The 22149-nt window shown below is 43.6% G+C and overlaps 1 protein-coding gene and 1 long non-coding RNA gene across 2 annotated transcripts; both read left to right on the forward strand.

The window, feature by feature from the left end:
• Nucleotides 1-4410: 4410 nt before the first annotated feature.
• Nucleotides 4411-6240, forward strand: LOC125293664. The gene is made up of 2 exons (XR_007193391.1): nt 4411-4600; nt 5600-6240. It is a non-coding gene; the product is annotated as an uncharacterized LOC125293664 (long non-coding RNA).
• Nucleotides 6241-7316: 1076 nt separating this feature from the next.
• LOC125293314 lies at nt 7317-13388 on the forward strand. Its single transcript, XM_048241179.1, has 6 exons — nt 7317-7445; nt 7832-8005; nt 8800-9178; nt 10347-10472; nt 12475-12624; nt 12963-13388. Exons 1-6 carry the CDS (start codon nt 7317-7319, stop codon nt 13295-13297), a joined length of 1293 nt encoding a protein of 430 aa, XP_048097136.1. The 3' UTR covers nt 13298-13388.
• Nucleotides 13389-22149: the final 8761 nt, after the last annotated feature.

Consider the following 22149-nt stretch of genomic DNA (forward strand, 5'->3'; position numbering starts at 1 on the left):
GTTCCAACTTGTTGCTGTGCGTATGTGTTCTTCGTCAACCCACCACTGACATTCTCGCAGGTTAACAGAGGAGGAGCAGAGTTGACGAAACAACCGCGGTTGTGAATCATTCTGACTAAACAGGAAGATGGGGGGTTGGGGGTTGACAGGAGGAATAGTTCCATGGTGTAGAGTGAGTTTGGATCCAGTTATGGTTGAGTTGGAGAGCTACGTGCAGACTTTGTCTGTGCCATAACTCTCTCTCTTTCTCTCACACACACACACACACACACACACACACACACACACACACACGCAAACACGTTCCCCAGAGACACAGCAGCATTCCTGGGCATGTCCAAACACAAGCTTCCCTGATGAGCTGCCTGCAGGGTTGAAGCTGCTGTGACTGGGGCGCCTCCCATCCCCACTCCACCACCCCCACCCCCCTCCTGCCTTACCTGGTGGGGGACAGGGCACTCTGCTCCTGGGGCCCCATGTCCACCCTGCAGGTGCTCCGTGGACGCTGTTTATGAGCCCACAATGATCCAAACAACAAGCCGACACCATGACCTTAGGCTCCCAGGCTTACTTACACACACACACACACACACACACACACACAAACACCCTTTTTACATGACATTACATTTCGCTGATGCATTTTTAACCAAAGCGACTTACAACATGGTACACAGTTTAAAGCTTGTTATAACAATTCTTCCAACAATTCAAGAACAATTTAAAACAATTTCAAAGGGAGAGTACAATAAGAAAAAGTGCATCAGTTGGTGCTGTTTTTATACAGTCAAATGTCAGGTGTTGTAAGTAGTGCTACAACAGATATTCTCTGATGAGCTGGGACTTCAGGAGTTTTTTGAAGATGGAGAGAGATGCCCCTGCTCTAGTAGGAACTGGTAGCGTGTTGCACCAATGAGGAACAACAGATGAGAAAAGTTTGGATTGGTCTGAGCGTACTGGTGGCAGAGCTAGACGTCGTCCATCTGAGGAGCGCCATAGTCGGGAGGTAGCATATGCCTGTATGAGGGCATTCAAGCAGGTGGGAGCAGAACCGGATACTACTTTGTAGGCAAGCGTTAGAGACTTGAATTTGATGTGAGCGGCCATACAGTAGCCAGTGTATCTGGATGAGCAGAGGGGTAACATGCCCCAGGTTATAGACCAACAGACAGGATATAACACACAGGCTGAATCCTGCTTCTGAGCTGCACAAGTTACCTTTATTCATCGATAACAATGTGCTTTCGTGTGGATGAGAGAGCCAGAGAAAGAGAAAGACAGAGAGAGAAGGAGATAGAGAGAGAGAGAGGTGTGGTAGACATAAGTGAGGGATAGACAGAGAACTGGAGAGAGGCGAGGGGTGAGACCTTTCCCCAGGTGCAGGCATATTTCAGCAGGCCTGTCCCGACCCATCCTCCCCCCCCTCTCCTCTGCTCACACGCTCTGTTATTTAGAGATGCTTTTAATTGGGGATGTGCATAGATGATAATGGATTCTCCTGTCGCACTCATTTGGTAAAACAGCGGCCGTGATTAATGCGCAGGAGTAAATTAAAAATGTGGTGCAAATGAATATTGATCAGGATACAGGTTGAACATCACATTGCAGCGCAGTGCAGTCAATATCGTTTTGGAGGTGGGGCACCTGCAAAGCCTGACCTGACACACATGTTTCCTTTTTCCTTCACAAGGAGTTTCTTTTGCATTACATTGTCTGCATCAGCTAGCTTTCTTTTACAACTGTGATGGATGGACAAGGCACTGGGCCTATTGCATATGATTGCTGCGGCAGCATTTTCCTGTGCAGCCTGGATGTGAGATCCACAGAAATTCCAACCAAAAGCAGAAGACAAAGTGACGATAAAGAGGAGAGGAGCCTGGGGGACACCTCCTCTGGTGAACTTGCAACCTTGGCACCTTTGACAGGATGTTTGCTCCTGGAACAAATACTGTCCTGCTTTTGTTTCCAAGTGCTAAAAGCTCAACAGAGATATCATATGAACTGAATCAACTGATCTGACCTCTTCTCTCTCTCTCTCTCCCTCTCACTCTCTCACTCAAACACACACACACACACACACTCCCTCCAATGTGATCAACATTGATATTCATGGTTCCATTTCAGTACCATGACACAGGCACTCTATGTAAAGTTATTCTTTTGGTGGGTTCTTGCTTTGGTTGAAATGTAAATCGATCTCCACTCCACCTACCACAAACACACACACACACACCTCCACACACACACACACACCTACACACACACACACACAACACAAACTTCCTCACACACACACACACACACACACTAACACACACACACACACACACACACACACACACACACAAACCTCCTCACCTGAGTGTTCCACATTAACACCAGCATTGCTATCTCATCTCATCTTTGACCACTCCCCACAACCATAGACATCCTGGGGCCTTGCACACCCCACTCACATGAGTAATTGTATTTAAATGCAGTTACAATTTAAATGGGTGCTATTCAGAATGCAGTTACATTGATAGATTTAAGGGATTACATTTTAAATCATTATAGCATGTAGAACAAGACTTTCCAAACTCAAATTGAAAATATATATTTTTTAACCACAACGTGTAGCCTATATTATATTTCAGGTAACTCCTTTCTCTTTCTCTCTCTGTTCATCTTGCCTAAATGAAAAACCTTTCTGGGAAAGTAGAATGTAAAACTAGCTTTGTTGTAGGCCAATAGGGCCTATACCCAGCCAGCATATGTTAGGCTTGTATGGGTTCTCCTTTTTTTGACAGTGTTCTGAATAAAGGTAGCTCCCCTTGTGCTGTTGAAATTCGTAAAAAGAATAATAATTAAAAAAAAACTTCACTATGTGCAGACAAAACATGTAGGTTCTGTGTCACAGTGAAGTTAACAGTGTTTCATAGCACATAGACTTATCAACTGGATATCAAACCATCCTCACTGTAAAGCAGGTTATGGGTTGTTGTTGCAACTTCACATAACCTCACATAACTTTCATCCACTGGTAACACAATATGATATAATGTTGATGTAATCCAAAGTATTCAAAATACATTACTCACTTTGAGTAATCTATTGGAATACGTTACAAAATACATTTTAGGGCATGTATTCTGTATCTGTAGCGGAATGCATTTTAAAACTAACCTTCCCAACACTACTCACTCACACACTTACTCACACACACACACACACACACACACACACACAGACAATATACACTACACAAGGAGGGACATGGAAAACTCACATAATTTCTGATCCTTACTAGATGTATCAGTAGACAGTCACCATTTGGCCAGGGCCTCCTCTAGATAAAGTTTATGTAAGTTACGCTGCCCACAATCTCATGTGAAAACAACCTCTCAGCAAACTATAGACATTCTCAAACTCATATACTCATACATTCCTGAGATTATATGAAACTATTCAGAGTAGATGTCTGGGTGATGCTAGGCGTACAAAAGCACTCTACATTCCAGGAGGAAGATGGATGAAGGTGTGTGTGTGTGTTCTCCCCCTCCCCCCACCTCCTCCGTGTCTACCCATAAGGCCATTGTCCTGGCCTGGAGCTGGGCTGCAGTGTGAGATCAACAGAAGGGTTGAGGGTTGGGTGTAGCTGCTCATGTTTAGACTAGTCGCTGCTCCTCAGTGTTAAGGGGGCGGAGAGCTTCTCTCTGTAAGGTGAGCAGCAGAGTTAGGTAAGACTATTTATGGGCAGAAAAGACTGGCAGCGCCTGCCAAAGCCATTCGAATCGTATAAATTATGAATGTTTCAGCAGAAAAACTGCATATGGCCCAATCAGTTATTCATCTTTATCTGTGGAAATGAATAATTAAGATGTGTCAAGAGGATGGATAAAACTGTCTTCACACACTAATAATATGGATGAACACAGCAATCATTCTAATTATTCTAATGTCTGCACACAGTATGTGTAAGTGCTCTTAATAAAGTGCCTCTGGACGTATCCCAGTGATGTAAAAAGGTGCTGAAACGGTGCTCAGTAACCACAATGTTGCTAAAAGTTAAAAACACAGTAGTAGTACTTCATTTATGCGTTAATTTATGCACATATGTTATTGTATAGTGATGTTATGTGCATGTGTAGAAAGAAAGGTCAGTAATTCAAGAGAGAATGCTTCAATATTATCTACAGATTCACAGCCTGGGTAAAGTTTTCTCCCCAGAGACGTGCGGTGACAAGGCTTTTACAGCAGCGTCTCATCTACGAGACAATGCAGGTCTGTTGGGTGCGGCCCATCTGCATGACAGCTAGGGAGTGGCTAGCAAAAGAGCCCACTCTGATTGGCCCAGGCCAGGAGCTAAAATGCCGCTACCTGAGCCAGGTAGGGTAGATAAAGTGAGACTAGCATAGGGTCTACATTGTTGTTCTGAGTTCACATTCCTCAAGCAACAACCTTTGTGGTCCTCTTGCCGGTTAACTTGCTTTATTTCTTTTATTTTGATTTCAAGTTTCTGCAAAAAGTAGATGTGATGACAGAGGACATCTGAAGTACTTGTGAACGGTTTTGTTTAGTGACTGCATGGACCGAGGTGTGGATCTAACATGAGCAAAAGGTGAGTGTGAAACTGTTGCTGAGGTGAGTGAGTGAGTGAGTGTGAAAGATCTTTTTTGCAAGAGTAGGCAACGTGAGCAAAGTGAGCAAAAAGTGCATTGTCTTTGTCACATGCTGCCAGCTTTGACAAGCTGAGCTCGGAACAATTTGTGAAAACTCTCACGGCCAGCAGATATGTTTCTGAACTGACCGTATAATGACTGTCAGCACTAAGGGCCGATCACTCTTCATCGGAAAACACCTTTTAGCGGAGAGGCACAGGTCAGTCCCAAGGCACAATTGGACTGAAAAAGAATCATCTAAAAGCTGCACACCATGTTCTTTGGTGTGATTTTAACTGTGATCGTGTTTTTATGTGTGTGTGTGTGTGTGTGTGTGCTACAGAAAGAAAGAAAAGGCTGAAAAAGGTAGAGGCAGAGAGTGAAGGGTAGAAAGAAAGGGCGCGAAGAAAAAAAAGAAAGGCATAACTTTGAAAAGGGGGGGGGGTTGGTATCAAACACACCCTGCTTAAAGGCTAAAGAGTAGGAGTGGCAGGAGAGGTGTGTGTGTGTGTGTGTGTGTGAGGAGGGGGGGGGGGGTGAATCATTGGAGTGTTGGGTTTCAGAGCAAGGTAGTGGTAGGCTGTGGAGCAGAAGTGTCTTTGTACCGACGTCAGAGCCAGTGATCAGGCTCCAGCGCCTTGCCAGCCCACAGGCATTTAGGGGAACATGACTGCTCTTGTCCTGCGCTGGGAGGGGGGGGGGGGGGGGGGGGCAATCCACCTCCACAGGGAGGCAGGGTTTCAAGTCAAATGCAAATGCATACTTGTGTGTGTCTCTGTGTGTGTGTGTGTGTGGCACTAGCTTGCTTTACTTTACTGTGATTTCCTTTACCCCCAGATTAGTAGTTTAGATTGCATCAGTGTTTATGAAAGACTGAATAGAAGGGTGGGGATGTTTCGGCGTGTCTGTCCTGTTACACTGTCTCACCTCCAATGCCTTATCTGTCTGTCTGTGACCAGGCTGGACACGTCGAGCACCATCAGACACCAGGAAGACGTGACGCACCCATGAATTTTCTCCTTCATTCCACCGGAGTCTGTCGTTTGTCATATCAGATTTCAGTGGGGTGAAGTTTAAAACGCATGGGACTCTACCACCTTTTTGACCTCAGCCATGGCCATCCAGGTCCACCTCATGCAGGGATTGTTACAGGACTTCTTGATTTATTCATATTAAATGTTCACTTCCAGTACTCAGTACAGGGGGGCCAAGTTCTCCCTTCCACCAATGGGCATTCTTTAATTCTTGCAGAATTACAATGTGGTAATGTTAGCTGTTAGCTTCCATCAACAGAGTCAGGGCTAACGTAATGTGCTCACCCTTTCACCATCTACCCTATGCCTCTGCTCAGAGAGTGACACCATTTCCACACATCGTCAAGAAGCGTGTTACTTTGCTCCGTTTGACGCAGTCCGCCCCCTCCCAACTCACTCCAAATGCCAGGTGGTGAGAGGCAATGGTTCACCCTGGGGTCTTCTAAAGTTCATCCAAGAAAACCAGGGACCCCCTGCCACAGAAAGCTCACCCCCCTTATGCATTGTGTCTGAGCTCTAAGTTCTTGCCTTAACCTCTCCAATAAACATACTACAAATGTATTGTATTCATAATGCATCCTCAATGTGTGTTTGTGCGTGTGTGTGTGTGTGTGTGTGTATACATGCCTCACGTCAAAGACAATTTCTTTTTGCCTCCTGCAGGGAGCATATTTCCCTGTTTGTTCCTGCTTTCATTTCCCAGCCCTGCTGCCACTAATTATCCAATATATGCCAGGGTGCCCCCACATACATGCAGAACAACTTTAAGGTTTAAGGTGCTCCCCCTACATGCCTTACTTTCAAACACCCATGCAGAAAATCCTATTCAGTGTGGATACTTAAAGCTTAACGCCATTACTCCCCAGCCGCACATAATAAAGTGAGATCAATTCCCGGAAACAGAGACTGGCAGGGAAAGGGAGATTTGGAGTTTGTTGATTTGCCTGTTTGAAGTCAGTCTAACCGACCCCTCTTGCTGTAAGCTTTTACTGTCTGTGTGTTTTTAAATAAAGAATTGACATGAAAAGTAACAGATCTTCAACTGACGGTTTAGCCTGTTGCCCCTTCAGCTGACATGCTCTTTCTGAAAACATCAAACCCCTTTAAAACAACTACACACTATACACTAAGATAAGCTTTCATGAGCAGTGCTGATATACAAAGAAAGCACAATCATCTTTTGCTGCCAGCAGCAACATGTTTAAACTGACAATTTTATTTAAGCATGGCGAAAATAGGTGGCTAACTGATGATTAAAGCAGTTGGAGCTGAATAGCTTTCATCCAACCCATTTACATAATGGCCAATTTTTTAGAGGACTTGCTTCGATATTATAATCTAAATAAAATTAAATTATAATCTCAATGTACGTGCACTGGCACAGGTGTATAATTTTATACATATATTATTTATATATACATTTTATTTAAAAACGCCTTTCAGGACACCCAAGGTCGCTTCACAGAAAAAAATAAATAGAAGAAAAAATCATATATCAAAAAAAGGAGAAAAAAAAAGATATATATATATAAAAAAAAAAAAAAACATATAGTACATTTAGCCGTATCACAGTCCATAGGCTAGTCTAAAGAGATAGGTTTTCAGTTCCTTTTTAAACTGGGCAGTGGATTCACACTGCCTAATGTCGTTTGGAAGTGAGTTCCATAGCTTTGGGGCTGTGTGGGAGAACGCTCTCTCTCCCATGGTGCTGAGGTTCATCTTGGGCACCTTGAGCAGACCAGCTCATGAGGATCGCAGCGAGCGGGAAGGGGTGTAGCTCTCCAAGAGGTCGGTGATATAATTGGGAGCAAGCTTATGCAGGGCTTTATATGTCAACAGTAGGATCTTAAACTGGACTCTCTGGGTAACTGGTAACCAGTGTAGCTGCAACAGTACAGGTGTTATGTGGCTTGTGGACTTTGTGCCTGTTACTATCCTATTGTAAAACACACTTGAAGCCAGTGCAGTTAATGTATTGTTTTGCAACAAGAGAACATTCTTATGGAGATGTGGATGTCGAGTGTGTAGCCGAAAGTGTGAGCTGAATAATGTTCCTGCTTGTCCATAAAGCCCTCTGGTGGGCAGACCAGTAAACAGAACACACAATTCTAGAATGTTACTGAAATTCTAATCTTTATGACACTGATCTCTTCATAGAAGAAGGTTATCCATGTAAAAAAAAGAAAGCTTTTGCAACAACAACAAAAAAAGATTCTCACCAAAATCTTTGTGGCAACGTCTTGGCTGTCAGTATGCGAGCTGGCCTCTTCTACCCTCTCACTCTCATCTCCGTCCTTATCCTCGTCAGCCCAGTCACGTGTGAGGACACAGGTGAGTTGAGCTGCGAGCTGTGAGAACATCTGTAACCACAGCAATAGCTTTCAAACCTAGACAGGCAGGCCGTCCTTCAGAGTGCTTTCACTTCCAGAGCATGCCACCCTGCTGGGGATATTGACATGAGCAGGTAATTTAGGGAGTGATGTTGACAGTGACAGAGGGGAAAGGCTCATCAGCTCCATCACACACTCTGCTAATTGAATCCTTCCCATGTCTGAGACACACCACATCTGTCCCAGGCACAGATGTGCGGTGTTCCAAATGAGCTGGGTGACACACAGTACAATGCAGGCAAACCTTTGTGTAATAATAATTGTGTAATAATGTAAATATAAAACCCTTGTGTATTAATATTGCTTCCAGTAGTCTTCTATGTGCTGTTATTTTGCACAGCACTTGTATCTGTTACATCATTTACAGGCAAAGCAGGCAATTATAATATCATAGATGCAGTTTGTATAGCAGTGTCTGGTTCTTAGAATTCAAGGCGTAGAAGCATTGTGTTTTTGGTTAAGGGCATGTATTCATTCTATTCCCACTCTAAATGAAGACACTTGTCGAAACAGCAAGTGTAGTTTAATCCATGCAGCTTTTAGCAATTTAATTTAAAAAGCAGAAAACTTGAGTAGCACCGGTAGGAGCAGTAAGGGCCAACAGAACTTGGGGAGAGAAGAGGAGGGTTGCAAGACAGCAGAAACTTGGGTAGCGTAGAGTGGGGTTAGAAGCCAAGCCTTGCTGTACTGTCAGCATGCTTCTCTGGGCCCACTTATCACGAGTGTCACCGGCAGCTGCAGGCCAGCGCCGAGCCAAATGAGTCCCCACAGCTCTTTTGTTGGGGGCCAGCGGTAGCTGAGCGGCCCCTCTGTCCTCTCTCTCTCCTGCCCTCCGTGGACCCCCTGCTGCTTGGTGACCGCGCCCTGACCGTGCCCCCGTTCGCCCGCCCGCGTACGCTGTTGGTTCTGCTGGCTGGCTGGCCGGCTGCAGTGTCCGAGGACCTGGGCAGCCACCAGCTGGAGCGGCTGGTGGAGCTGCTGACGCTGCGGGAGTGCCAGGACCTCCGTGACGCTCTGGCCCGGCCCGAGGAGGACGTCCTCGCGCACATCCAGCGCCTCTCCCTGGAGAACAATGACCTCGGGCTGGGGCAACGCCAACGCAGGGACGCCAGCGGTGAGAGAGCGACATGCATTCACTCTCTCCATTAACTGCATCTAGTCTCTCTCTCTAGAGTCTAGACACCTATCCAGTTTCTCCACACACTCCATCTTTTATCTATTTCACATGTCAAGCCAATCTCTCCTTTCATTGGTCTGTCTATTTCACTCACATCAACTCACTCTTAGGTTTACTCAATGTTGTTATTATCTCACTCTTATTCACAGTATCAAGTCACTTCCTGTTCACCAACTATTCACTCTCTCTAGGCTTTTTCGTGATGTCTTATTAAATATCGAGACACTCTCTCTTGTTCCCATTGGCTACTCACTGTCAAGGAATACTCTTTCACTTTATCACTGTAGGCTTAGTTTGACCCATTCCGTGTTCACTCTCCTTACATATAGTAAATCTACTATCTCTCTTTCTCTCCCATCTCAATTATCTTTCTATCATGTCAACCTCTCTAGTCTCTCTCCCTCTCTTTTTCTTCCCTCTCTTCCATCACTCCACTCACTCCTTCTGTTCACTCACTCTCTTCATTAACACTCTCTCCTCTCGCTCTCTGTCTCTCTAGACACGTTCAAGGAGTCAGCAGTCACGGTGGCACATGTTTGTTGACACCCTGAGGGTTGTCAGACCACAAACACTAGAGTGTGACTGGCTTGGCATCCAGGGCCTGTCAAACACACGTTTGATTTGCCTATTCATATTCATTTCTATTCATTCACATGTAATTTTCTCATCAGTAAAAGATAAAACCCTCAGAGGGGGGTGGAGGCTCTTAGTGACACACTGATTTTGAAGATAATAGAACACAGAATGGACAGGCTCTGAAAGTGACCGTGTAGGACAGGAACACAAAAGCTTGCCGGCGCATACTGACACACACACACACACACACACACACACACACACACACACACACACTTACAGACTGAGAGTCCCGTAAAAAAGGTCACTGGCGTGTATTTTGAGAAATAGGATTACATGAGGTGTAATCGTGTGTGAGGAACTCATGTGAACTTGTGTTCGCTGCACCCGCGCTGGGGTTGGCAGGCGTGCCCGTCTCCGACTGGGCGGCAGCAGGAGCACGACTGCTGTCTGAGCTGCCTCATGCTGCCCATGTGTGTGTGTGTTGAGTGCATGTACTCACGTGTGTGTGTGTGTGTGTGTGTGTCAGCCAGTGACAGCGAGGCCGAGTGCCATTCGGACCTGACAGACTGGCTGCAGATACACGGGGAACAGATGTACTACGACAGGCTGTCTGGCGCTCTGCAGCAGATCGGCAGGACCGACATCGCCATAGGTCAGGCAGAATATGTGAACAACTCATACACACACACACACACACACCACCCAATACAACACAAGAGGCTCAACTTAAATGAAATGAAGATATATAACCTCTCCCTTGACAACACATCCCAAGAATTTCCTACATAACATGGCATGGCATAGAGAGAGTAAAGAAAATAAATAAACGTGATGTGAAAAGGTAAAAATCAATCAATTCACAGGATATTAATATACATTTTGTGTGGACAGTTGTGTGCCAAGAAAAAAACAATCGTGTCACAATAAATGTATGTGTTGACACATACAACAAACTTTAAGAAAGTGTTTTCATACAAATATGTGAGGAAGACCAGCCACTGTGTGCATTTTGGATGGCAAAAGAGGCTGCCTGAAATATACTCTCAATATGGTCTCAACCATTAGCAATGTCAGTGATGATGGTTGAAATCCATAAAACCCCAGTGTTACAGCAGAGTCTCCACAGCCTCTCGTATACAGCACTGTTCATCTCTCTGTTTACTGAGACACAAGAGAGGCCCCTCACAGTGAACAGCAATTAGGTTGCCAAGGCATCTGCACAACCAAATGAAGGCTAAGAGACCTATAATATTTCAATGGCACACCAGGCAACACAGTAATGAGAGAGAAGGAGAGAGAGACAGAGAGAGAGAGGGAGAGAGAGGGTAAACAAAATTACCCTCTGCAGCATAGAGTACAGAGTAAGTTTGCAACAACTTTAGCAAACATTTCATGTTATGTTTGTTTGTCTCTTCACACGGTTGAGCGTGAGCACTTGAAACTTATCTTCTTAACTGCAACGATTCCAGGCACTATTCAAAACTCTAAGTTTCACTCAGCCCCAACTTTGAGATACGCTTCAGCGCCTTTGAAGATGCATCTCCTGTGATGTCTCGTCTCCTAAACACAGAGGCAGATTAGCAATCAAACTATGAACAGATGCCCACCGAAGTTATCAAACACAGACCTTTTAAATCAGCTACATGCGCGCCTTATGGCACCCGTCATGTGCTATAGTGATGTTCTAACAGGCATGGGATAATGAGATATCACAGCACTTTTTTTTTTTGTGGGGGATACATCATTCACACTCTGTGACTTATATAATGAAATAACACAAGAACATCTATTTTTAATGCTGTCCAAACTGATGAATCCATCTGAGCTTTTTTTCTCTCTCTTTCTATCGTTCTTTTTTTAACAATGCTGTGAAATATTCTACACAATGCTGGTCTCTGTGCTGGCACACACTGGATTGTGCTGTGCAGGAGACTCCACACTCGAGTGGCGTCGGATATGGCAAGGTGTAAATGATCTGACAGCAGGCTCACTGGAGCCCGCACCAGATTCACTACCGACCATCTGCTCCTTTCATCATCCAAGAGAGGAACGAGGGACAGAGAGGGAGAGAGAGAGAGAAAGAGAGAGAGAGAAGAAGGGAAGGAAAGAGGGGGAAAAAAGATGACAAGCGCGACAGCCCAAGAACATCCTTCAGTCAAGGCGAAACGCGTGGCACTAGCTGAAAGCAATCTCCTCTCGAATGGAGAGGATGAATTCATGGCAGACACAAAAGACACAATTACGAACGTTTTAATTGTCAGCCGGTAAATGACTCGCCTTGAGAGATGTCCACTCAGACGCAGTAGCCTCATGCAGATTAATTAGCCGTCGCTTGTGCTACTCGTTCATGGCCTAGAGATGCCAGTCTGTCTGCCATGTTTATTCTTGGTCCTTGGCATCCTGTCTGATTCTCTTTTCATGCCATTTCCTGTCTGGACTTTAATTTTTTGTTTGATTTGTTTATGTGTCAAAAACAGGGAAAGCTCAGATTGTGCAAATATATGACATGAGTAATCACGAATGTTTGTTTGGAAGCACTGGCTGCATGTTTGAGAAGCATGCTTGAGATTGAGAGAGATTAAGAGAATCTGTGTGTAGAAAATGTCACGTGTTGCATGGCAACTGACACCCAACGCTGTGTGATGTCCCCCCAGAGGTTGCCAAGAACATAAACCAGGCCAAGGCCCTGAGCCTGCAACACTACGTAGATGAATACCACAGTCGCATCGAGCAAATGGCATTGGAGGATAAGAGCGCCATCAAAGTACAACACACACACACAGTGAGAAGTTCTGTACGGCGATGTAAGTAACCTACAAACACTACAAGAGTACATTCTTAAGGATTATGGCCTGCATTTATAATGTACAATTTACATTACTGGTCTAATGGTCCAAGTCATGCTTTTAATTATGGCACACAATTTTTCATTGAAAGTAAGTCTTTAGCAAAAACACATTCCCTGTTAGAAGAGATGATACATTAAATTCATATTGGACTCAACATTTAGTCCACATTAAATTAATTTCCTCTTAGGGATCAATAAAGTATCTATCTATCTATCTATCTATCTATCTATCTATATCTAATTCATATTGGACTCCACTTTGGTGTTTTATTTTGTTGCTTGGCTGGCTGGCAGTGAGAGATTTAACCTGGCGGGACCTGGAGCTAGTGGTGGAGCGAAAGCCAGTGCCCCCCAACCCCCGCGGCCTGCTGGACGGGGTGTGGCCCCTGGCATACGGCCTCCTCCTGGGCTTCTCCAGCGCCCTCGTGATGGGTGTTTCCACTCTGCTGTTGACCGTGTGCATCTGCAACAGAGCCCAGAGAGACTCCGCTGGCTGCAGCAAGAGAAGGAAGAGTGGTCACCTTCTGAGGGATCATCGGGGTGGAGGTCTTCTGACCAGTGTTGTGACGTCATCAGAGATGGCCACTCAGGAGTTGCAGGAGACCCCTCTGCTCATCGGCAGTGAATAACAAGTTAGCTTGACAAATACTTGCCACTTACAAGAAGTATGAATGTATAGTTTTATGAAGAAAATAAACCATAATCGGTTCAGATTTCCCTCTAAACCTATAACAATTCAAACCTGAGACTCAGATCTCTTTTCTTCCTGTCTGCGTACAAATGATATTCCCTCAGGAGGATGAGGAGAAAGTAATTTCCTCGCTAAAACCACTTTTATTACATAAAACGAGATCTACCTAAAAGCGCCCCATCCAAGCGTCTCGGGGGACGACAGAGAGAGGCTGTTAAAAACGTGGTGAATTCAGAATAATCAATGGATCACTTTGCCGCAAGATAAGAGAAGCCTTTACAGCATTTGAGTTCAGCTATGTCACATGTCTCCCTCAGTTCCTGGGTAAGATAGCTCAGTATTTTTGGCAGGTTTTTCAGAGAAATTGGATGATGTTTGGATGCAAAACTACTTGAACTTCAACTACTTGAAACTAAAACATAGAAATGTGTGATTAAACGTGTTATTTCCTGCATTACTAATAATCAGAAACCACATCCTCAATCATATCCAGAAGTGATTGGAACAGCTATGATACACACCAATGTGTCCAATGTGTCTAATTGGATAATGAAACTGAAATGCTGTCTAGCTGCCCAGAAATGTAGACATTGTTTTAGTGGGTTGTGAATGATATTGTATTTCCTCTATGGGAGCATGGGATCCTGTCTGACACACTAGGGCCGCCCATATCCAGCCACAGTTTTTGGTTTTCCCAATCCAGGCTAGCCCTCTGAAACCAATCCAAAGGCATAGTGATTATGACACTGTAGACTCCCAAACTCAACAACAGGGCTGTTATGTCCAAAACACATCAAAAGAGGAGGATAGGATGTAATTATTGTGGCTGAATATTGCATCAGGATGTGTAATGTGAAATAAACTTGGTTGTTGATTGGCCACTGTAAAAAATAGCCTACTTATAGCACAAGGAATATAACATCTTTCCTATGTTTGTCTGAAATGGATCCTTCATATCAAATAACAGCAGTATTTTTAAAATTATTATGTACAGTTAGACATGGTAATTAATAGTGGGTACCAGCATTCTGGTAGTCTGTACTTACTTAACCTCAACCCTGAACCTACTCTTAACCTTCTGCAACACACCAAAGTTGTTCTAGTCTACTTTAGTCAGTGTCAGTGGCATTGTGTAACACTGCAACAAAAGCTGTGCAATTATGCTACCCGAGGCTTTCTTCCACTTCATTTTTCCACTTAATTCTTTCATCTGACCTCTCAGGATGAAGAATGTAAGAGCTTCTGGGGAACCCACAAGAAAGACAGAAGGCCATACTACAGCACTGACTGTGTGCCTGTACAGACACAGGAACAGTTCTTGTCGCTTAGTAACAGACTCAGAGAGTTGGTATCTCACCAGCACCCCATTCTCTGTACATTGAAGTGCTTCCTCTGTTTCTGAAGTTCTGTTCCCTCCTCATCTCTGCTCTCTCTCTCTCTCACTTCTTCCATAATTGAACTAATTACTTCATTATACAAATCTTGCCTAATGTGCTTCAGGAACCAGACAGCTTGGATTAATAGTGGTGCTAAGCGGCAATTAGAGGCAATTAGTTCATAAATCAACATCTAAACAAATTAGGGGGCTGTGGAGAAGCAGGCGTTTGCTCGGGCCCGCGTCTGGCCTAGGGGGCACGGCCCCAAACACATTCAAGATGTCAGAAGATGGATGCTGAGGGCTTTCGGCCACGTAGACAGCAACTTCATTTCTCTTACGGAGACAGCGCAGATGGATCAGGGTGCTGTGCAAAGTCAAATACCGCATGACTGCGGAGATGTAGAAACTAGCAGCATGTTAACAAGTCCCGTTCCCCAACATGAAAATCACGTACAGCACATCCAAACAGTGCTAAATCTCCATTATGAAGATCCTCGCTTCTTTTCTCATGTCATATGTCATAAAGTTTTATCAGAGGCTGTACAACTACCACAGCATCTGCATTTTAAATAGCTAGCTTACTTGCCTTGACAGATAAACAAACAGTTCAAAACGTATGAACCAGCACCCACACATAGGGTACTGGTAAATGCTGCATTTGGCGACAGATAGTCATACGACACATACCTTAAGGTCACACTTAAACTTCTTACAGCAGGATTAGTTGTGGGCAATTCCATGCAAAACTGTCATGTCCATAACGCCAACTAAATCCCATGGTATTTGTATGATGCGAATGATTATATAAAACGTTTTTCATGTAAGTTCTACAACCAAGAAGAGTGAATGCTCAAATTTCAAGTAATCATCATTCACATCATACCATACCATGGCAATTGTGTTGATGTTATGGATGTGACAGTTTTGCGTGGAATTGCCCTTGTGTGTTTTGTGTATGACACTATTGCACAAACAACATGTGATCTGGTCACAATGTACAGTACACGAATACTAATATGAATAAGAATTACTTTAGCAATAGCACTGTCCTGTGCATGCAAACTAACACACACATAGAAGAAAAATTTTCACAACTTTCACAAAGAAGAAAAATATGTCACATCAGTCATCAGCCACATCACTGGCATAGAGGTGAACAGTTATAGTCTGATGGCCATTGGAAGGAATGACATGTTGTGTCTCTCAGAGGAATATTTGGGGTAGATTAGCCGGTCACTGTAGGTAATCTTCAGCTATCAAGCCTGTCATTTAGTGGATGAGAGGTGTTGTTCAGGATGCTCATCAGCTGGTGCAGCATCCTTCTCTCTGCCACCACCACCAGTGTGTCCAATTGAATTCCACCCCCTATGACAGAGCTTGCTTTCTTGATAGGCCTGTTCAGTCTGTTAGTATCCCCAAAGATACCAGAGACGGTTGATATAATTATAATTTGGTGGGGGGCACAAAGGCCACATGTCAGGGCACCAAGGCCAAAGTTAACTATAGTAGTAGGCTATAAAAATAATCAAAGTTGTATTTAGCCTATTCACAGCAGTAGACCTGCATCACTGTATGAAACATTACAAAAACATGAAACATGACATATTACATAGAACTGTAAATCATCTGATCATCTAATATTTAGATGTCTAGGCTATATTTAATATTTATATATTTATATTTGGCCTGTTATGGAATCATGTATTGAACAATTTAAGCACAGCTCAGCTTTAAGAAACTCAAATAGCCTAGATGCATGCTTAGCATTTTTTGATCATTAAGACTCCTTTCACAAACTCTTACTCAGCTGTATATCCTCTGATTTTAATATTTACCTATATCTAGGCAATATTTGTAACATTTATTTTGTATTTGGCCTGTTATGAAATCATGCAGAACGATTTAAACACATTTTGAAACCTAAAGACCAAAGTTGGAGACATAAATGTAGATCTTGCTGCAAATTACATTTTTAATTTAACCAGAATACTCTGGAACGTCTTACTGTACAGGGGACTGCTTTACACCTTTGTGTTCGGTAAGGTCTGCTGTTTATTCTGATATATGGTTTGTCATGTGTTGAACAAAGGGTTTGTGAAGTATTCCACCGAGATGAATGGGTGGGCGTAGCACCTTATGTAGACGTTTGTTTAAATTTAATCATATTATTTACTTTTCTCGCGGACAGTTCACCACAGCAATTAGCGGCTAACATCGTTTAAAAGCTGAGAAAAAGCTCTTTCATGTGATGTGATACATGTGTCTGTGTGATGAGTATGCTTATAGCTATCGCGAGTATTTCAACTGAGAAGAATGGGTGAATTTGGACGAACTTGCCATGCGCTGTCATTTTCTCCACTGTGTAAGACTGAATTAGTTTGCGCTGTGATGCTAAGATTATTTTGACAGGCCATAGGCTAAATAAAAGGCTATTAAACGGAAGCAAAGCAGAATATTGAAAGAAGGGGACACCAAGGCCAACGCAAGGGGCAACGACGTGGCCGCCGTGAAATTCCTACCCTAGACGGCAGTATCTTTGCATTGCACCATCGGATGTCATTTTTAAATAATGCCCGTCAACATTGCATTTTATTATTATTGTTGTTATGTGTTATGTGTTTTTTTTTTTATATGAACATAAAAAAATGCGTTGGTCTCGAGGACTCTGAAATTACGAGTCCTTTTCCTCTCACTGTGGTCCGAGACCGAGTCAAGACCGAATCTTTGAAGGAACAAGTCCGAGACGAGTACGAGAAAGCAGAAATCGGTCTCGAGTCCGAGACCGGACTCGAGTACTACATCACTGAGCCATACCCTGGAAATCGAGAGTTCTCACGAGAGCACAAATTGAATTTGCTCAGCGAGTAACTCTGGCAATCAGTAATGATGCTCATTACCCATGCCCTTGAAACCGAGCTGCACCAATCACATCGTTGTATCTGATATAGGCAGGCCAGAGGTGAGCTAAACCGATGACGACAGCATTACCTATGCCGTTGGGGCCGAGCTGCACCAATCACATCGGTGTATCTGATATAGGCGGGCCAGAGGTGAGCCAAACAGATGACGACAGCATTACCCATGGCGTTGGAGCCGTGTTGCCCATTTTCATTACTCATAGCCAGATCCTAAATATTTCTATGGATGGCCATGGATTTTTCTTCCTACAGATACAGGTCTTGTACATTTTCAAAGCTTACAATACTTCGGTTTGTCTGTAGAAACCCTCACCACACTACCATGGAAGTGTAATTATATTTTGAGCATTGTTAGTGGTATAAAGTAGGCACTGTTAGCACCACTGTAAGCCCATTCAGTGATAATGCAAATAAATGGTCTTGCTCAAAACGCCACCAATTAATGTAATTTTGCTCTCAATCAAAAGTTTGAAGTTGTTAACTACTGCAAATAGACCCTAGGTTGTTTTTACTCTGGAGTTACACTTTAATTAACATCACTTTGTAGAAATCTGCTTTCACTTTGACATTGAAGAGGGGATTTTAGTAAATTATTTAAAAAAAAGGGCAAATTAAATTGATCAAGATTACGTTTATAAAAGCAGTAAAAGTGGAAATATCTAAAGGGGGTGAATACTTTTTATAGTCACTGCATGTACATCAGTCACAATTTGCTAGCAAGTTCTGTATTCCATTAGCCTCCCTAATGTTCTGCATAGAACTGTACGTCAGGCCATCCTTAAAAATATTTTCGTTTGCCGTAACCCGACCGACCCTGTCAATTTAGAACCGACCCAAATATTTATTTTTTTCCCCTTTTAGTCCGACCGACTTGCCGGTTGTAAACTTGCGTTAATACCGACCGATTTTTTTTTTTTACTCTAAACAACCAATACAAATGCAATAAAATAATATTTCTTTTAGTAGGCCCAAGTATTGTGAATATAAATTGCCTACATGCAAACGTGGCTCACTTAAACAAAAATATTTTTAAGGATGGCCTCACACCCCTGGAGCTTACCCCATCCGGGCCTGCTGCTTTGTCTAACTGGAGTCCGTACAGTTGCCTCTTCACCTGGTCAGCTGTGACATTCAGTGGTAGTGGCTAGGGTGGGGGTTAGATAGATGTTGATAAGTGCATGGATGATATCAGACCATTTGTCATACTGATATATGTATGCAAATCATTATTACTATAGGGTGTAACTAGACCCTCTCAAAGGAGCTCAGCTCAATTCTCATCCAAGAGAGAAATCCATTTATCTCACTTCTGTTCACAGAATGTGCCAGTCCTTCCTTCCAGTCTTCTTGCTTACATCAGCCATTCTGACTTGCATGAAATTTATCTCATTCAACAGTCAAGGTTGTTGTTCGCTTCAGCAAAATGCTGCAAGATGTTGCTAACATTTGTTATGATTGAAGACACATTTTGTAGAAAAAATATTAAGCCTTGAAACCACTGATTTGTAAAATCTGAAAAGTACAGTGCAATATGAAGTGGTTACCAACATCAGCATAATGCAAATGCTGAAAGAGCTACATCAACATTGAAAGAGAAACAAGGTGCAGAAAGTAGGTTTGGGTCATTGAGGGTAATGCATACTTCTGTGGACAGTCTGCTGGGCACAGTGCAGACGATACAAAATTCACCATCAGCATCGTCCATACGGACAATGCAGCACCAAAACTACACTTTCGTCAAAGACAAAATCTAATTGTAATGTTGTTAATTGTTTGTTTTTTTTATGTCTGTAGTCCTTTGTACGGAAGGACACTTACAAAGGGACTATTGCACCTTAAAGGAACAGTATGTAGGAAATAATGGAAAATAAATTGTAACCATTCCAAAAATGATCACCATATGTTGTCAAAGAGTAAGGAAACGCGATGAATTGAAGTAATGGCTTATTTGACAACATTACTATAACCCGCAAAACCGTAAAACACATGAAAAAAATTAGTTACGGGGGGGAATCTCTTGGAATTTTCGTTTATGTTTTGAACGATTAATTCTAGAATAGCGTATTAATAATGGGCTGGCTGTCTTCCTATTTGTGTTGCCATATTAGCAAAGGCCAACTGTCAGTTGTAGTCATGAACGCCTACGAGGGGCAGGCAAATTTCCAAAATTAAAACAAGAAACAAGTTAAGTGGACATCGGAGGAGCTTCCTGAGATGGCGACGTCTTCGTCAAACGAAGAATATCAAGTCTGACGCAGAGCTGGCCATATTTCTCCATGACAGGTAGCCTAAACTTAATCTGCATCGCTAACTTCAGCTAAATATGTTACGTTGGTTAGAGAGGTATTTTTTGTTTTGACCGTTTTCTTAATGTGTAGCTGGGTCATGGTTGGAGAAACGTTAAAGCAGCTGCAGGTTCGTTCAGCATGATGCGAACTTCTGGGTACTCAGATTAGCTGCAGGTCAACTAACGTTAGCTAAGTCTTCATTACATCTGGCAACCCAGAAGAGGCTCGCGTCTGGTAGTCTTGAGAACGTTCACCAGTGTTTTGATTTTGGCCTACAGAACGTTCGGTAACAATCCTACAAATCGCTCCTGTAAAGCTCCTGGTCACTGACCTGACGTTTTGGCTAGACCGATACATTTAAAGAGGCCGTCAGGAAATCTTTGGCTGGTCCTCAGCTCAGCGGCTTGAGCACTTGTCCGTGCCACTCTGGCGGTTGCTAAATCTTGAATGGCCGTTCTTCATCTATATTTTATTTACCAAGCTCTCACTCAACATTCATTGATACACACAAAAATCACCCAGGCTTGGCATATAAGGGAATGGAGGGGTTAGACTGCAGTGCTTTTCGGAGAAGCTGAAATCTTTGCAACACAACTCAAATTACCACATCAGTTCTTCATCAACATCATCCCCCACCAAGACCACCACCACCACCACTAAGACTCCCACCCACCCCCTCAATACACCAGGCAGGAGTCCACTAGCTGCCATGTGGCAAAGATCTCTCCTCAGGAGGGCATTTGTTAATCCACTGCATGCTTACCCTGAGGCTACCAAACCACTGGCCTTGGTGCTGCCACTGCTGCCCAGCTCCGTGTGAACACAACCATAAGCATAATAAAGGCTGTTTGTTTACAAAACACAAGACTGTTGAATCAAATAGGCTAGTAAATGAGGGTAAGAATCTCAGCTTTGTAATAGTGGATGTCATCTCAGACTTGAGTTGTTGAAAGCACAGAAATACAATCTCACAAATAGATATTGACGTGTAAGAATTCAGAGTCCAGTAATATCAACTATGGAAAAGCCTGTAGTTACGCAATGGAGACCTTCATAATGCATGGTGTTGGACGTGATGTATGAGCTTTACATTATTTACAAGCATAATACATATTCATGTGCATAATCCACCCTGGGAAAGAACTCATTGTAAAATGTATCTTCAAGGTTATACGTAAATGTACATGTTATGATAGTGAACCATAAGCCTTCGTTTGAGCCAGTCGAACAGATAATGCTTTTAAAAGTTATTGGGCATAAAAAGAACTCATGTTTCTAATTACATTACAATTCAAGACAACCCGTTGTACAGTGCAATAGACCTCTGAAGTTCGCCTACAAAAAAGCTGCCATCTTTGAGATTCGGTATCTTGCAATTTTTCCTATGGGGAAATAACATGGGATTTTTTTAATTATCGCACCTGTTAAACTCTCGTGTGGGCGAAGAAGTCTGAAATGCAGACATGTTGCTCAACACACTTTGTCCTCTGCCATTGAGTGGCTCCTGTGATCTTCGGTACATTTAAGACTGCAAACTTGGATTTTTGCTACCACAGAGTTAACTTGCAATGTAACTTGCCATAGGTAGTTAGCTTCAATTAACACCCGGATCTCCTTATATGGGCAAAGATGGCAGCTTTGGTTCTTTTTTGTAGGCGAAATTCAGTGGTCTAATAGCAATGAACCCAAAAGAAACAAAAGTCTGTGTTCATGCCTGTTTCTCAGATAAAAGCTGAAAGTCATTGTCTTTCTTTAGTTGGTTCACCATAGGTGGCAGGGCCTCCAGTGGTTGGTCTGTCTGTCTGGCAGTCTTCTCCAGCTGGAGATGCCTCCCTGGAGCAGTAACTACACCACCCACCACCAGCCCCCCACACACACACACACACACAACCTCCCCACCCCATGCCCAACTGACGGTGCCAGGCGCACAGCCACACACAGATGGGCTCCGTCTAACACTGCGGCTCGTGCCATCTACCGCGCGCCTCCAAACACGGAAACAGGTGGAGGAGCGTTGAGCAGACACCAGACACCGCAACGGGCGCCATGGCATGGGTGGAGAGCCACCCACAGAGGCAGGGAGAGCTGCAGCACACGCGGAGAAAAGCACAGCCCGCTGGGTCTGCTGCGCCCGCTGACAACCTGCTTTCCAGGGCTGCGCAAGCAATCATCCTAGCTGTCATGCGCACACATGTGAACACCACAC

This window comes from Alosa alosa, chromosome 4 (genome assembly GCF_017589495.1).
Source record: "Alosa alosa isolate M-15738 ecotype Scorff River chromosome 4, AALO_Geno_1.1, whole genome shotgun sequence".
Taxonomy (NCBI): Eukaryota; Metazoa; Chordata; class Actinopteri; order Clupeiformes; family Clupeidae; genus Alosa; species Alosa alosa.

Bases quoted from the DNA above. Each gene is read 5' to 3' on its own strand.
- LOC125293314 (XM_048241179.1), top strand. From the start codon at position 7,317: ATGTCGTTTGGAAGTGAGTTCCATAGCTTTGGGGCTGTGTGGGAGAAC. The intron at 7,446-7,831 runs GTGTAGCTCTCC...ATCTCTTCATAG, and splicing joins ATCGCAGCGAGCGGGAAGGG to AAGAAGGTTATCCATGTAAA. The intron at 9,179-10,346 runs GTGAGAGAGCGA...TGTGTGTGTCAG, and splicing joins CCAACGCAGGGACGCCAGCG to CCAGTGACAGCGAGGCCGAG.